At 47.9% G+C, this 14,345-nt stretch overlaps 3 protein-coding genes across 3 annotated transcripts; 1 reads left to right on the top strand and 2 right to left on the bottom strand.

Annotated features, from left to right (window-relative positions):
* Window positions 1-840: 840 nt before the first annotated feature.
* ASPWEDRAFT_114080 (Clr5 domain-containing protein) lies at window positions 841-2,029 on the bottom strand (the record flags this gene model as incomplete). Its single annotated transcript, XM_040828464.1, has 3 exons — window positions 841-1,134; window positions 1,207-1,849; window positions 1,902-2,029. The coding sequence occupies 3 exons, from the start codon at window positions 2,027-2,029 to the stop codon at window positions 841-843; spliced, it is 1,065 nt and encodes a 354-aa protein (XP_040688010.1).
* A 1,151-nt stretch (window positions 2,030-3,180) lies between these two features.
* On the top strand, window positions 3,181-3,868 carry ASPWEDRAFT_578354 (uncharacterized protein). The gene is made up of 2 exons (XM_040838348.1): window positions 3,181-3,441; window positions 3,488-3,868. Exons 1-2 carry the CDS (start codon window positions 3,274-3,276, stop codon window positions 3,698-3,700), a joined length of 381 nt encoding a protein of 126 aa, XP_040688011.1. The 5' UTR covers window positions 3,181-3,273; the 3' UTR covers window positions 3,701-3,868.
* A 4,651-nt stretch (window positions 3,869-8,519) lies between these two features.
* swr1 (putative SNF2 family helicase/ATPase (Swr1)) lies at window positions 8,520-14,290 on the bottom strand. The gene has a single exon (XM_040835747.1). It carries the CDS (start codon window positions 14,098-14,100, stop codon window positions 8,968-8,970), a length of 5,133 nt encoding a protein of 1,710 aa, XP_040688012.1. The 5' UTR covers window positions 14,101-14,290; the 3' UTR covers window positions 8,520-8,967.
* Window positions 14,291-14,345: the final 55 nt, after the last annotated feature.

Consider the following 14,345-nt stretch of genomic DNA (forward strand, 5'->3'; position numbering starts at 1 on the left):
CGTCAACGGTTCATCCATGGATGGCAGCGCGGAGATCATTACTTTTTTGCCTCAGAAAGCTGCTGTGAGATGATTGGTCTCTGATGATGCTATCGATATGCTCGATCAGACAACAAAAGCTGTCCTGTCGGCAAGTGGCTGCTGCTCTCTTATCCGAACCGTATTTATCTACGCCTCGTGCCTTACCAGTTGCCACTGGGACTCCCACGGTTCATGCCAACGATATCCTTACTCAACCAAGGTTTTTTGTTGATAACCATCCATTCTCAGCTGTTTCTCCATCGGAGCTATGGATATAGATAGCAGGCAGCAAAGTATAGCATTTTGTATTCTCCAAATCGTAAAACTTTCCACTCCAACTCGACCATGACTCCAACAATAACAAATAAGTCTCATTCCGTGCATGTATCCATTGGTAATAGTAGTATTGAGCACTGTACACACCACAGCCGGAACTCCATACAGAGGGGAATATACACAACAATTTCAAAAATTCTCAAGTAACCCATCTCACACGCCAGAAAATCACACTATCCCACATCCAACTTGGTATCCGCCATTTGAAGCATGGTTTATTTCACACGAAAAATTATACATCACAATGCAACCAGCCCATTTTCTTTGTACAGTTGTAATAGTTCCAAGATATCACACCAAAAAATTTTCAAGACACGGCCGTCATGCATCATTCACACGGACCAGGACATTAAAAGAAAGGGAACATTAGACAAATGAAATAAGGTAAGAAAAAAAAAACACAGAATATATGTGGGAGGTATCATGGTAGAAAGGGACGACACAAAAAGAAAAAGTAATGATCAAAAAATAAGATACTGTCATCTAAAATCCGATGCCAGAGGGTTTATGAACAAGAGACTCTTGTCCAGGGTAGGGGTAGATTGGGGCACACATCACTGGATGTTGCCCGTGCAAGTAGTGTGGCTGCGAAGCCAGTGTCGGGACCTTGGCAGGTAACGAGGTCTTTCTTTCAATGTGTTTACTCTGTCGGTCCACTCCAGGGTGGCCGCCAGCGGCCTCCGGGCTGTAGTTGACGGACATGGTGCGCCTCCATGGTTTCGAATCCTCAAGATAGTCGGGCATGCTTTGCGGGATCATGCCGGTAAAATGCGGGGACTGGGGCGAGTAGATGCGGTCCGCACCATGCGAAGGCATTGATGCCATGCCATGATCCGGAGATGCAGCAACCGGCGGGCTCAAGGGTGCTGTGGTGTAGAAAGGTACCGAGTGGGACTGAGTCACGGCCTCCAAAGGCATCGAGTACCATTGAGAAACAGACCACGGAGCTGGGGGTGCGGCTGTGGTGGTAGGCGTGGAGGACTGAAGGCAGGAGTCGGGAGCAACAGAGTATGGGGGACTGGCATAGGAAGGCGCCATTGTAGATGCTGGGCTGATCAAGACACCATCGACTGGGGAAGACACATGCGAGGGATCATGGATGCCATTTGGAAATTGATGCACTACCGGAGGACTGTTGGAAAGGTGACGGTGGTGTCCCGATGGGCTCAGCGACTGTTGATGGATAACCGGAGGCACCCAAGCGCCAGAGACACTGGGCTCATCGAGAGATGCGGCAGTTGTGGGGTGGGCATATGTGCTGTTCATGAACCACTCGGGCTCTGTGGCAGAGAGGCCCTCTGCAGCCGGCTGTGTGGACGAAGGCAGTTGGGTAGATGGGGAACCAGTCGAGCGGCGTGCCTTGGGAGAGGCATCCTCTTGGCCACTCTCGTCACCGGCGGCATCCTGCTGGCTATCATGGGACTTCTTTCTGGTCTGGCGGGATGGCTTGGTAACGCGCCACTTCTTCAATCTGCTGCGCAACTGAGTTTCACTGGGCAAGTCAGTATTAGATCAGTGGGGTAAGAGTCAAATGTGAATCTTACCTGGGGTTGAAGTCCGCCGAGCGAATTTGCTTGATCACTTGTTTGAGGGGCCATTCTTCATCCTTGTACAACTTGGCGATCAAGGCTCTCTTCTTCTCCCACACGTCGGATGGAATTGAATTTTTCATTTCTCACGGTGGTGTAGTGAGACGAATTGATCAAATGGTAAGATGAGAAGAGGAGGGGGGGCGAGAGAGAGAGAGAGAGAAGATGGGTAGAGAACGAGTGTAGGAGTGTGGGGGAAAAAAAAGTTGGAGGAAAAACAGAATGATTGATGGAGGGAGGGATCGAAGGATATTTTATAAAAAAAAAATAAGATAGTTAAAATAAGATAGTAAAATAATAGAATAATAAAATAAAATCTTGCGAGAGATCGGGATCTCTATATGTACTGCAGTAGCCTACACCAAGTAGTGCGGCCAGAGGAAATGGAGTAAGTAGGTCGATGGAGTAGACCACGATGATCCGTAAGGAACTCCGTAAGGTACATACGGAGGATATACCGTTAAGGTAAAGATGCGACCTCGTGCTCGGCCAACGAATAAGAGACTTTCAGGGAGGAGAAAAGAGGGGGAAACGGGGAAAGGGAGATCATGTAATTATGGTACGGTAATTACGCTCTCACGCAGTAACAGCCATTGTCTCGGGACTGTCACTGACCAACCTCTGGGTCCAAGCCCTAAAGAAGCTTTGTCGATCCCTGGAAATGAACATGGATGGAGGAATGAGATGTTATGATACATGGAGTAATTACCCCTGTTACCACCTCAACTCTATCGGAATTGCGGTAGATATGTATGTGCATGCTAGTATATACAGAGCAGAAGAGATTATCTGGTAGATAGCAGGTGGAGCGAATATAGAAGTTGTATCCTTGCTCCGTTTAGATAACAACCACCATTCAACTACTCGTAGCTATCACCTATCACCATCAACATAATACAGCATCCGATCCGAACTACCGTACGAGTGGCGGTGGATTTGACATCTCCATCGGAACCACACACCGTTGGTCATTCATCCAAGGACTCCAGGTCGATCGTCAACCAACAGGTCAGGCAGTTAGTCTAACCCTAGTATGACTGAATGACAGAGTTTCGGCCACCAGGTGATCCATCAACCTCATCGCATCAGGCCACTAAACCCAGTCTAGCACTTGGCGCGTCTCATGTAGTGCCGGATTAGGAAGCGCGCACGAAGGATGGAACGAATCACCTTTTCCACGCCCTGGATTTGTACTGTTTCTCACTGATCTGATTGTAAGATGTATATGAGAAGAGATTCAAACGCTATTTGACAAGTCAATTCGATCTCATTGTTTCCTTATATCGAGTACTCTATCCTATACTACACTGGCGGGGGACTTTCCTGTATGTTCCATCAAAGAGAAACAGGAAAAACCCACATTAAAGCACGCTATCACCCCTTGAGGTGTCTCTGTCCGTTACCTCGACTCCTCACAAATGTTCATCCATCGAGAATGATTCATTTCGTTTTCCTTTCAGCTCATTTCATAATGCTTTTTTTTTTCTTTTTTTTTCTTTTTTTTTCTTTTCTTTTACTTTTTCCGTTTCTTTTTCTTTTCCTTTTCCTTTTTTTTTTTTTTTCGTTTTACGCCTGCAGAGAAATTAACCTTTAACCTTTACCCCTTCTTCCATTCTTCTGTTCTTCTTTTTCAGAATGCCGAATTCTTATTCTTTTCCTCTTTTCAGTATATCATCCTGATACAACATCCTAGGTACAAGCCAGAGTTTGTTTCTACCTTTTCCAACCCCTCTCTAACATCTGACGCCCTTTAACTCTCTCCTGCAAATACTCCGTATTATGAGGGAAAATCTGAAATAAATGTGCGGAGATAACGGGGAGTGTTTCTCCTCCGCCGACCGAACCGGATTGGGTGTAGCTGAGAATCAGACCAGGTAAATCATTTATATTAACTTGATCTGTTGATCTCCGCTGCAGAGAGTAGACCAAGTGATTAATCTACTTGCAAATAATAATAAAAAATAAAAAAATAAAAATTATATCTCACCAGCTTTCTCCATTATTTAAATTGCTTCATTATTAGACTGGAGATATCGGTTGATCAGAGCCCAACTTGGTAAATGCAAACAAACTCCGGCCGTTGAGAAGTTTAGTGTAGGTATGATCTGGAAAGCGGATTTTGACTGATATCAGGTGATGCTGATAGAAGGTTCTTAATTTGCCGTGTCGTTAACATAGTGATGATGATTGTAATTTTATCAGCTGGAGAGAGAGCAATCTAGCCTCAGCAGAATGACTGACAATTATTATTATTATCATTATTTGTTTTATTTATTTTCTCCCCCTACACTATCGACCACGCTGCCGGGAGCCAAAGAGGATAGCGCCATAAGCTAAATCCCGAGCTAGTTCCAAAACGAAGTTGGATGCGAATCCTCAATCCAGATGCCCTGTAAGGTAGGGGCGAGCAGGGGACATCACACTGTGACACCATCGAGCACGCGGAAGAGGTAATGGGGCTCCACTGGGTGGCTATTGATTGGGCTGCCAAGGGTGATCCGGCTGCATAGCAGTGGGGAAGACTGATCCCAGCACGCCAATCAATCCGGGGCAATCTACAAGGCTAAGCCTAAAGAGGGTTAGAAGAGGATCTCCCCGGGTCCTCGAGAGGTTTTAGCTCCTGTGTCTATTGAATCGAGTCTACAATTTCCCCACATCTCAAGTTACATCCATACAAGTATGGATGTTCTGCCATACGCCGAGGTGCTCATGTTTGATCATGTTCAAGGATGGCTACACCAAAAGTACCCTTTTTGTTATTTTCCTCCGTTATCTCGAAGAACGGTTTTTTCAGACCTTCAGATTAAGGTTTTTGTTTCAGCATCTCCGGAGAATTCTGATACAAAGGACCATATTCTGAAGCAATGTCACGGCGTGGTACAAGTAGGGTGGTATATCCGATTTCCGATATCAATACCAATCGCCTAACAGTAAAGTATACCAGAGTGACCAGTCACTCGACCATATTAATTAATTAATTTATTACTATTTTCTGAATTGATGCATCCATCTCGCCAAGTTGCCACTGGGAATTGATCGACCCCACTGGGCCTTTTTGGGCCGCACGTGTCGATTTTAGCTCTGGGCCAGCAAACACCGAGACCTTCCTGGCAACCCTAACCGCAGAATATACGAGGTAATAATGACAATAATCATAATCAAACACTGGCCATCATCCGCTAGTTCTCACGGGTGATCCTCAGCCTGGGCTCCACCCGTGGCTGGCTGAAAAGGACTGGATTGGAGCTGGGAAATTTACTCAGTAAGGTACCTACTAGGCCCAGATTGTAAGGTATCGAGAGTAACTTTAAAGGATCACCCTGATTGGCATGGAGATCCGGAATTGCTGCCTTGCGCCGGTTGTGATTCGCCCACGATGAGATAATGACAGTTCCGTGCTGTCACTCTGCTTCTGCATACCTGACAGACTGAAAGATACTGTATCTACATGCCACTGTGTCACTTGTCGGCACACCGACGTCTTTCTTCTGGAGGTGATGATGCTCTTCTCATCCCTGCTCTTCTCTTCAAACATCCTCGGCATCCATAAAACCTGGTAGGTTTCTCCCGTAGACCTCCATTCTTGGTCTTCCTTTTGCTTCTGTTTTTTTCCATCTCTCCGTACCTTAACCAGACTCTACAGACAGTAAAATCAAGGAACGCCTAAGGTTCCCGAGTACCCGGCAACTCAGTACAATCCAGGCAGGTAGACCTGGTCCTCGAGGGCTACAGACCCATAGTTCGTAGTCGGTGACTATACCACATGCGCTGAAGAAGCCGAGGTGGAACCTCGGGGATACTACCACATGGAGAGGGTTTTTCCATGAGGAATTGCTGTGAGTCGTCCAAGCTCTGGCTCCTGAATCGTTGACGGTATCACAGTTCCACTCCTGTCATCTCTGGGGTTTCCAGGATGATCTGCCTGGTCCAGCTGGCTCGAGTTCAACAGTTTCGAGTCATGCACCACACCCGAACCCACCCACCCACACGCGCACACAGACACTAGACTAGACAGGATACTTGCTCAGTGCTGAAAAGTAGTTGAGTGACGACACAACACGGGCGCAGACTGGAGAGAGTGAAGGAGAAGGAGAGTAATAAAAAAAAAAAAAAAAGAGGGGGAGAAGTCTAGACGTGTGCCCCTGTTTCTCCCTAATTTCCCCATATGGGCAACGCTATAGTCACTACACACTACTATTCTGATACTAAGAGAAGAAGGAGTTGGGATGGACGAAGCAACAAATGCAATAAATGACGGTTGTGGCTCACAGGAATTACAGATTACAGGGAACTTTGAAGGAACATCCCCTCTTTTCCCTTCTACTTCTGTCTTGCTCTCCCCTGGCTCTATTGTTCAAAAGTGTCCCAGTTTATTTGATCGACCCCAAAATGATAATAGCAAGATTTGAACCACCAGATCAGATGAAACGGTAGATAGTTCGGTCCCGACCATAGGATCAGATCCCAACGGCTTTTCTTAGGTTTATCTCTGTATACATGATAGAGCCACGGTGGCAATCCAGCTCAGCCAGCCCTGTCGATAGAACAGAGTCCACATTAGGGCTCAGCCGACATATCCGTGCATTGGAGTTTTTTTTTTTTTTTTTTTTTTTGCTTGAACCCGTTGGAAAAGTCAAAACAAGAAAACCACCAAAGGATTTACACAGTCGTACAGTAGTGAGCAGGAGCCACCAATGCCGTTATTTTATTTCCTTTCTTCTATTTTCCTCTCCAAACCGTTGTTGTCACTGGACAGGAAAGAAAAGGGAGCAGTCCGTTTCAAGCTAAGACCACTGGTCTTAACCCCAAAGGAGCAATCCTTACCCAATTGAAAAACAGTCTCTCCGGCGTTAAACCATTTTTGGGCAGCACCGGATCTGTACATATCTCCGGCCTAGCGAGAGCTTATTTCCCAGATAGGAGTGGGGCCCGGAATCATTTCTCTTTTCTTTTCCGTTAGTGTTCTGTATTTTCTCTCTCTCCTTTTCTCCCATCCAATCCAGTTTGATTTGATGGTCCAAGTGTCGTTCGTCCACGAGGATTTGCCCCCGGTTCCAGTTCAGTTCCAGTTCAGGGATCCAGGCCGTGGTTGATGGGCTCTTTTTGTTGATCAGTGGGGTTGGAGGCAATTATTTCATATCTTGATTTGGGGAAACAGACAAACGGTTTTTCTGGCTTACTCAGGCTGCCCCTAGACTATATCCGGATATCCCCCATGGTTTACCCATTGTCTGTCTGTAGGACTATGATACACTGTATACTACCTCCGTACTGTACCGGCTAAACACCTACCCCAACTCCAAACTTGTCCACCTCGGCCTTGGTGATGCTGTTTTACAGCCGCAGATGAGAAGGAACAAAGTTTAGCTTTTGGAGCACAACTTGTTCCCCCTCCTCTCTCTCTCTCTCTCTCGTCGACCCCTGTCAGCGTTTAGCATGCAGGATTATTGCAGGATCCAGACATGGAGTAGTCCGGTTAGTACTAGGTCACTGGCTTCCGGATGGTTCCTAAGGTTACTGTTGAAGATGCCTATACAGTACTCCCTGATGTGGAATGGTAATATGAACGCTTGTTAATACATACATAGTCCTGTCTATCTTAATAGATATGAATCAGTCATGCTATAGTCGAATAACAAATATCCTAGGCATGTAGTCTATCATAATTTAACCACTGTTTAACCTAACTTCATTCCGTCTAAGTCAATCTACCATAAGATCCTTGTCGATCTAGTCTAGACGTCCATTTTATTCTAATAGTCAGAGTCAAGACCATGTACAACGACTATCATCATTCTGCAGAATGAGGGGGATAGAGTCATGGTCAGGCAAAGAATAGCAGCATGGACGAGCCGATCACATGGAATAGCCTCCAGATAACCTAGGTACAAGCCAAAATAAAATCCCAACGAGTCAGTGACAGGGGAAATAGTGTATCAGATTGCCAGACTAATCAGCCACTAAGGGAGAAAAGATCCATCCACTATCACACTGTTTTTTGCAAAGTCATGCTATGCCCTTTGCCCTCTGTCATAACAGGGAATCTGAACATATTACTTAATGTTGAGGAATTAGTTATCACCAACATCATCATCATCATCGGGCGGCATATCACCTTAGAGTTTCGAGTAGCATCCATTCATTCATCGGAGCATTCAGCTTTTTTTTTTTTTTTTTTTTTTTTTTTTTTTTTTTTTTTTTTATGTTTTTTTTGTCCCTCCCCGGATGTGTATTTCCTCTCCACTGTAAACACTTCTTTGAGCATTGGCTCAAGTGAGTATCTCCTCCGGTCTCCCTCAGGGTCCTATTCCCTCTCTACTCCCAGTCTACCTATGTAGTTGTTTACCTACCGGCTTGGCTGTGGACGGCAGTGTGGATTCGAGATACTCACGGACATTACTGTATCTGTCGACAGAAGTATAAACTGACTCAAAAAGCACGCGGTCGATGATCATGATCTCCCCTTTCAAACTAGTTTTTCTTTTTCTTCTTCTTCTAGTCAAACACGGTTAGATAGAGGGATTTTTTAAAATTAACATATCCATGAGAAGAGAGTTGAGTAAAAAAAAAAAAGGTGGTAATAGTAATAATAATCCATAGTAATAGTAATAGTAATAGTAATAGTAATAATGAATCAAGATAAAAAAAGACTTTGATTTCGGATTCCCCTTCGTGGAAACTTTAAAAAATCAAATCATGTCAATCCAATTGTCCATTGGACAATCTCCAAGTGAATTCCTTTCGGCATTTCCTCCATCCCAAAATCTGTAACGCCCGGGCTTTTTTCTTTCTCCCTCCCTTTATTCCTCATTGGGATCAAGCCCGATTCTTTCCCTCCCCCCAAAATGACTGGGGGCGAAATCCCATAGCCACAAACATTGGCCAGCTAAAACGACTCATGACAGGCATCATGATACAGTAAACCCACTGAGTGAGCCGAAAAAAAAAAAAAAAAAAACATGGCTGGCTAACCTGGGCTAGACTGGGCTGGCGGAAACTGTCGGCACTGGTTAAGGGCCTTTCAACGACGTCGTTTGAGACGATGCTCTTTGCCCTTTTTGGATTTTTTCTTGCTCTTGTCTGCAGGCAGCACAAGTGGCTCATCCTTCATATTCCACTCCATGAATCGGACAAGGTAATCGTCAACATGTCCCGGTTGTGGCTCCACTTCCACCTCTTCCTCTGCTGTTTCTTGCACCTGTGGCGAGGTGCCCGGCTGTGGTCCGGGTGTGCCTCCTTCTTCGGGACCACTGGCCAACGGTGTGCCAGCTTGGCTGGCACCTGCGTGTCCGGGCGTGCCGTGCGAAACGCTCCGGTCCTCAAAGTCGCCATCGTCTGCGTGCTCCAGCTCCTTCTGAGCGTTTTTCGCCGCATCGATGTCTTCCTTGTCCTCTGCCTGCTCGAAAACACGAGGCCCGCCCACACGAGTCGCCAGAACCCGGTCCATGGCTGCACTGGCTTCGTCGTGCTGCTCCTCCCGCGCATCCTCGACCCCAATCATATCGCGCGGATCGAGCTTGGTAAAATAATCCGTCGTGAATTCTCCCTCTTGGATCACAACATCATCCAGCATTCTCTTTTGGTTGGCTTTGCGCAATATGTTCGACTCGATGGTATACTCGGACACAAACCGATAGATGTGTACGTCACGCGTCTGTCCTATGCGGTGACACCGATCCTGGCACTGCTTATCCATTGCAGGGTTCCAGTCAAGGTCGTAAAATATTACAGTGTCCGCGCCCGTAAGGTTGATACCCAATCCACCCGACCGACTAGACAGGATGAACGCTAAAATACGGTCGTCGTTATTGAACCGATCCGTGAGAATTTGTCGCTGTTCAACTTTGGTGGTACCATCCAGTCGTAGATACCGATGTCCGTGGATATTGAGGAACTGTTCCAGGATATCAAGCATCTTGGTCATTTGTGTGAAAATCAGCGCCCGATGGCCACCGGCCTTGAGGTCTCGAAGAAGCTTATCGAGTCTCTGCAGTTTGCCGCAATCATATTGCAACAATCTCTTGTCCGGAAACGCGATCGAAAGACGCATCTGCGCTTCATGGAAAGGATCGTAGGGTGGGAATCGCTCGGCTTTCGTCAGGTACCGGGTCTCAATGGGGGTCAGAGCGGCCTCCGTGATACCAGATGCTACCGCTGCCGGTGTGACACAGGCGAATCTCTGAACGTAGCCGTCCATTGACTGTGACCGTTCCTCGACGGATAGGATCATTGAGGCCAGAACCGACGACTGATTCGACAGCCAATCCGCCAAGGAGCGTTTCCGTAATGGCCCCTTTGACGTCGGCCGTTGTTGGTTGTCCGAGGTGAGGAACTCAATGAGGCTACTTCCATACACTGGGCGGCGACCGTGACGCTTGGACTCAAAGTACAGACATCTTTCCAATTCTGCCATCCTCCTCTTCCTCAACTCGTTCTCTAATACTTCCAAGGTGGACTGCACAGTGGAGCCGTCGAATTCCATCTGCCAGTTAGTTCGCTTGTACTGACGTTCCCGGAGCATATTGAAGGGGCCATAAGCCATCAGTCGGGTGCTATCGTCGGCCAATCTCCGCGAGATGTTTTCCCTCGAGATAGGGACCAGGTTGAGGAAGTCGAGATCCAACTTCGTAAGAGGGTGTTCGTACAACAGGCGTCTGCGAACGAGGTGCTCCTTGGTTTTGAATTCCGTGGCCACCGAGTTTGACATTGCAAATGACGTAGAAATCTGCCTCGTCTCAAACAGATCTGGATGGTTGCAGACCTTCCGCAGTTGCATCAGACAGTTGATGATGGACAGGTAATTACCAGAGGCAAGTGTCTCTTTGGTTTGTGCCCTGGACATGAAGCCATCGTATAGATATCTTTGTCGTTTCGACAGTCTGCAGTACACAACGTGTTCATATTTTGCGGGCATCTGCTTCTCGACATCGGCTTTAAGCCGACGCAGAATATAAGGCCGGAGGATAGTGTGAAGTTTGGTAACGACTCGCTTGGCTTCATCGTCCATGGTCTCCCTACCATGTTCCAAGATGTGCTCTACAGGCCGTCGGAACCATTCAGAGAAGTTCCTCAGGTCTGCAAACCCTTCAATTCCTGTATCATCCCCATCGGAAGGCATCAAGAAGAACAGAAGAGACCATAGCTCTGTCAGATTATTCTGAAGCGGCGTACCCGTGAGTAAGAGTCTGGCCCTTGTCCTAAACGTAAGAAGCGCCTGCCACCGCTGAGAGCGGAAGTTCTTGATGTTATGCGCTTCATCGAGAATCATGTAGTGCCAGTTTCTCCGCTTCAAGACCTGTTGGTCCTGTAGCACGAGTTGATAAGAAGTAATCAGAACGTTCCAGCTGGTATCATCCATCCAGCCTTTTCGTTTTTGCCTGCGCTCTTCTTGGTTGCCATAGTACGTCATGATTTTAAAACCAGGGCACCATTTCTTGAACTCCATCTCCCAATTGAGGATGACACTTGTAGGCACGACAACAAGGTGTGGGCCCCACACTTCATTCTCGACAGCTAGATGTGCCAGCAGGGCAATTGTCTGGATTGTTTTACCGAGGCCCATCTCATCGGCGAGAATGCCGTTGATGTGGTTCACGTAGAGACCAGAAAGCCAATCCAACCCGAAATGCTGGTACTCTCGTAGGTTTCCGCGCAGTAGATGGGGTATCGGTGTCTTCATTCCGGGGGCTGGAGATTCGCTTGTCTGAGGTTGGTTTTCTCCAGTAGCCTCGTATGATGAGACAGACTCCGGCTCAGAAGGCTTCGTGATCAGCGTTCCAGGTGATGCTTCACTAGACATTTCTCCACTGTGTCGATGCTCAGGGTTTCCTTGATCTTCATGATGCGTCTCAGTGAGCTGTGGCTTGTTTTCAAGTTCATCAAATTGGAATTGAGATTCAGGTTCGGGTACGGGTTTGTCGGACTTATCGGAGACTAGTTTTTCTGGGGAAGTAACATCGGCCATTTCGACTTCGTTACCTTCATGTTCAAGATGGGCATCATCGACCAAGAGTGAATCTTCATTAATGTCCTGTGGAGCGGCCTCTTGCTCTGCAGGTCCATCGAGAGCCAAGGAAGCTTCAGCAGTATCTTGTGGTGTAATTTCTTGCCCTGAGGGTCCATTGGGAACAAGAGAGACTTCATCTGGTTCTTCAGGTTCTTCATCGTCGTAGTCATCAACTGATCCTAGTTTCGCATCATCGCCAACGTCGTCTTCGTCATCATCATCGTCACCAAGGTCATAACCCGACGTTGTATCCTTTGAAGCAAAGAAACCCAAGAGACCAGGCCCGTCATCTGCTTCCTCGTCCGAATCGGCTTCACTGGACTCTTCATCGCCGTCACTATCACCCATATCATCATCCATATCGGTCGATGCCTCCTCGCTGTCATCCAAGAGCATTGGATCAACGTCCTCGACTTCAACCTGCCCGGTTGACGCCTCTTCTGAAAGCTCCAGTAATTCGCCGGTGTCATCCGGTATAGCATCACTATGGTCAGATGAGACACTGTCATCAGAAGCTAGGGACTCGCGGCCCATGGTATCTTTGTTTGTTTCAGTAAGATTGGCGTATTTTAACCGGAGCTCCTCTGCTGTTAAACCTTCATCATCGTCGACATCGCCATCCGATTCGGAATCCGTAGATGACATATTGCTTTCATCGTCTTCCTCGCGGTTAGACGAGTAGTCCGTTTCAACCTCACCGTCGCTCGATCCTGGAAAGTCGCTTCCAGTTTCACCCAGGATCTCTGATCGCCGCTTTTCAAATAGCATGGTTGATTGTTTGATGGCACGGTCCAAGGCTTGCTGGTCTTGTACTTTTCGCTCTTCTTCCCAGCGTGCTAACCGTACCCTATCAACCTCCGCGCGTGCTAGGTCGAACATCTTCTGTAAATCCTTGGCCAACTGTTTGCGTTTCCCGCGCATTTCTTCTTGTTGCTCCTTAAGAATATCTTCAGGGCGCTTGTGGCGTTTCCTCCAGGCATCAGCGCACCACTGCGCGAAGAGTTTGGCCGTATTGCGATGTCGTCGATGTTCCTGGTCAAGAAGCTTCTTGAAGTACAGCGCATGTGCAATAAGATGGTCTTGATGCGAATATTGCTGTGGAGGTTCTTCCTGCTGCTCCGGCAGAAAAGCAGAGCAAATTTCCGAGCTGAGAAGCCCGCCGGGTTCTGCTGCAGCCATTACTTGGCGCCGTTTCTGTGCCTCCTCAAGTGCCTCTGCGGGCATTAGTATAGCATCATCCTTGGGTGCACCCTCCTCGCTCTCAATCCATTCACGAAAGGACCCGTACTTGCGCGGAGCCAAAACATGAGAAGGGTGCTGGATGCCGATAGATGGCTTTTTGACCTTGATTCGCAGCCTCGCCACCCGCTGCCCAGATTCATCGCCCTGCTCATCCTCCTCGCCTAAGTCTCCTTCATAATCCTCCACGCCACTTCCTCCTGCTAACGTCATGTCCGCGGGGGATTGGATCGATCGATTCGCGGACCCATTAACATTCGCACTGGTATTATGGAGAGTGTTCGACGCGCCGGAACTTCGAGATCTTGTGCGGGTAGGGGCCTGTGCCGATGCAGGCGACTGTGATACACGCTGCCGTCTGCCAGCTGCGCCCCTTAGAGGGGTAGGGTGCTTTGGAGATCCATTAGTTGCGATCTTGCCACCAAGAGACTTTCCATTGACCCCCGAGTGCGATGGGGTCCCTGACAACGGCGATGATGCTGCCGCTTTGCTATCACCAGAACCATTCCTCGCTACTGAGTTCGGTGGACCCGTTCGCGAGCTTCGCTTCTCGGACGGCTTGTCGGACGGGGACTGGAAGAGAACCGAATTGACTCTGGAGGACTTGCGCCTGCCATCTTGAATGAAGGACGTTGGTCCATCCGCGCCGGCTTTCTTCCATGGAGGCGATGCCGGCCGGGGCGTTGACCGTCGAGAGCTAGAAGATCCTGCGACCTTTCGCTTTTTCGATGGAGGCCCGTCGGGATGGTCAGTTGCGACCTCATCCTCTTTATGTTCACCAGTAATCAAATCCCCATTCGCAATATCCGTCGTTTGTTCCGGTACAAGAGCATCGTGGGGGTTGGCTTCAGGTACGGGGGTCACGCGTTCATCTTGGTGGGATATGCCATTCAGGCTGCCGTTTTGCATGTCTTGTAATCACGGACGACAGGGGCCCTCTTCACAGCTGACCCCAGTTTTCCCTACGAGGACGCGGTCGATTCGGGAAATTTTAGCGTCAACGGGTAGCGGTAATAGAGTCAAGGCGCCACAAGAAGTTTGGCATAGTTATCGGCACGATAGCGTGGCTGGTGACAAAATAATCACTCGGATGGAGAGATTGCTTGAAAAGGTGGTTTTTTCATACCGTGACGAGGAGTACGGGGACGTGTATG

Source organism: Aspergillus wentii (genome assembly GCF_001890725.1).
Source record: "Aspergillus wentii DTO 134E9 unplaced genomic scaffold ASPWEscaffold_5, whole genome shotgun sequence".
In the NCBI taxonomy this organism is placed as follows: domain Eukaryota; kingdom Fungi; phylum Ascomycota; class Eurotiomycetes; order Eurotiales; family Aspergillaceae; genus Aspergillus; species Aspergillus wentii.

Coding starts and splice junctions, on each gene's coding strand:
- ASPWEDRAFT_578354 (XM_040838348.1), top strand. CDS start 3,274: ATGTTCCATCAAAGAGAAACAGGAAAAACCCACATTAAAGCACGCTAT. Junction 3,442..3,487: donor TTTTTTTTTTCTTTTTTTTT/CTTTTTTTTTCT, acceptor TTTTTCTTTTCC/TTTTCCTTTTTTTTTTTTTT.
- swr1 (XM_040835747.1), bottom strand. CDS start 14,100: ATGCAAAACGGCAGCCTGAATGGCATATCCCACCAAGATGAACGCGTG.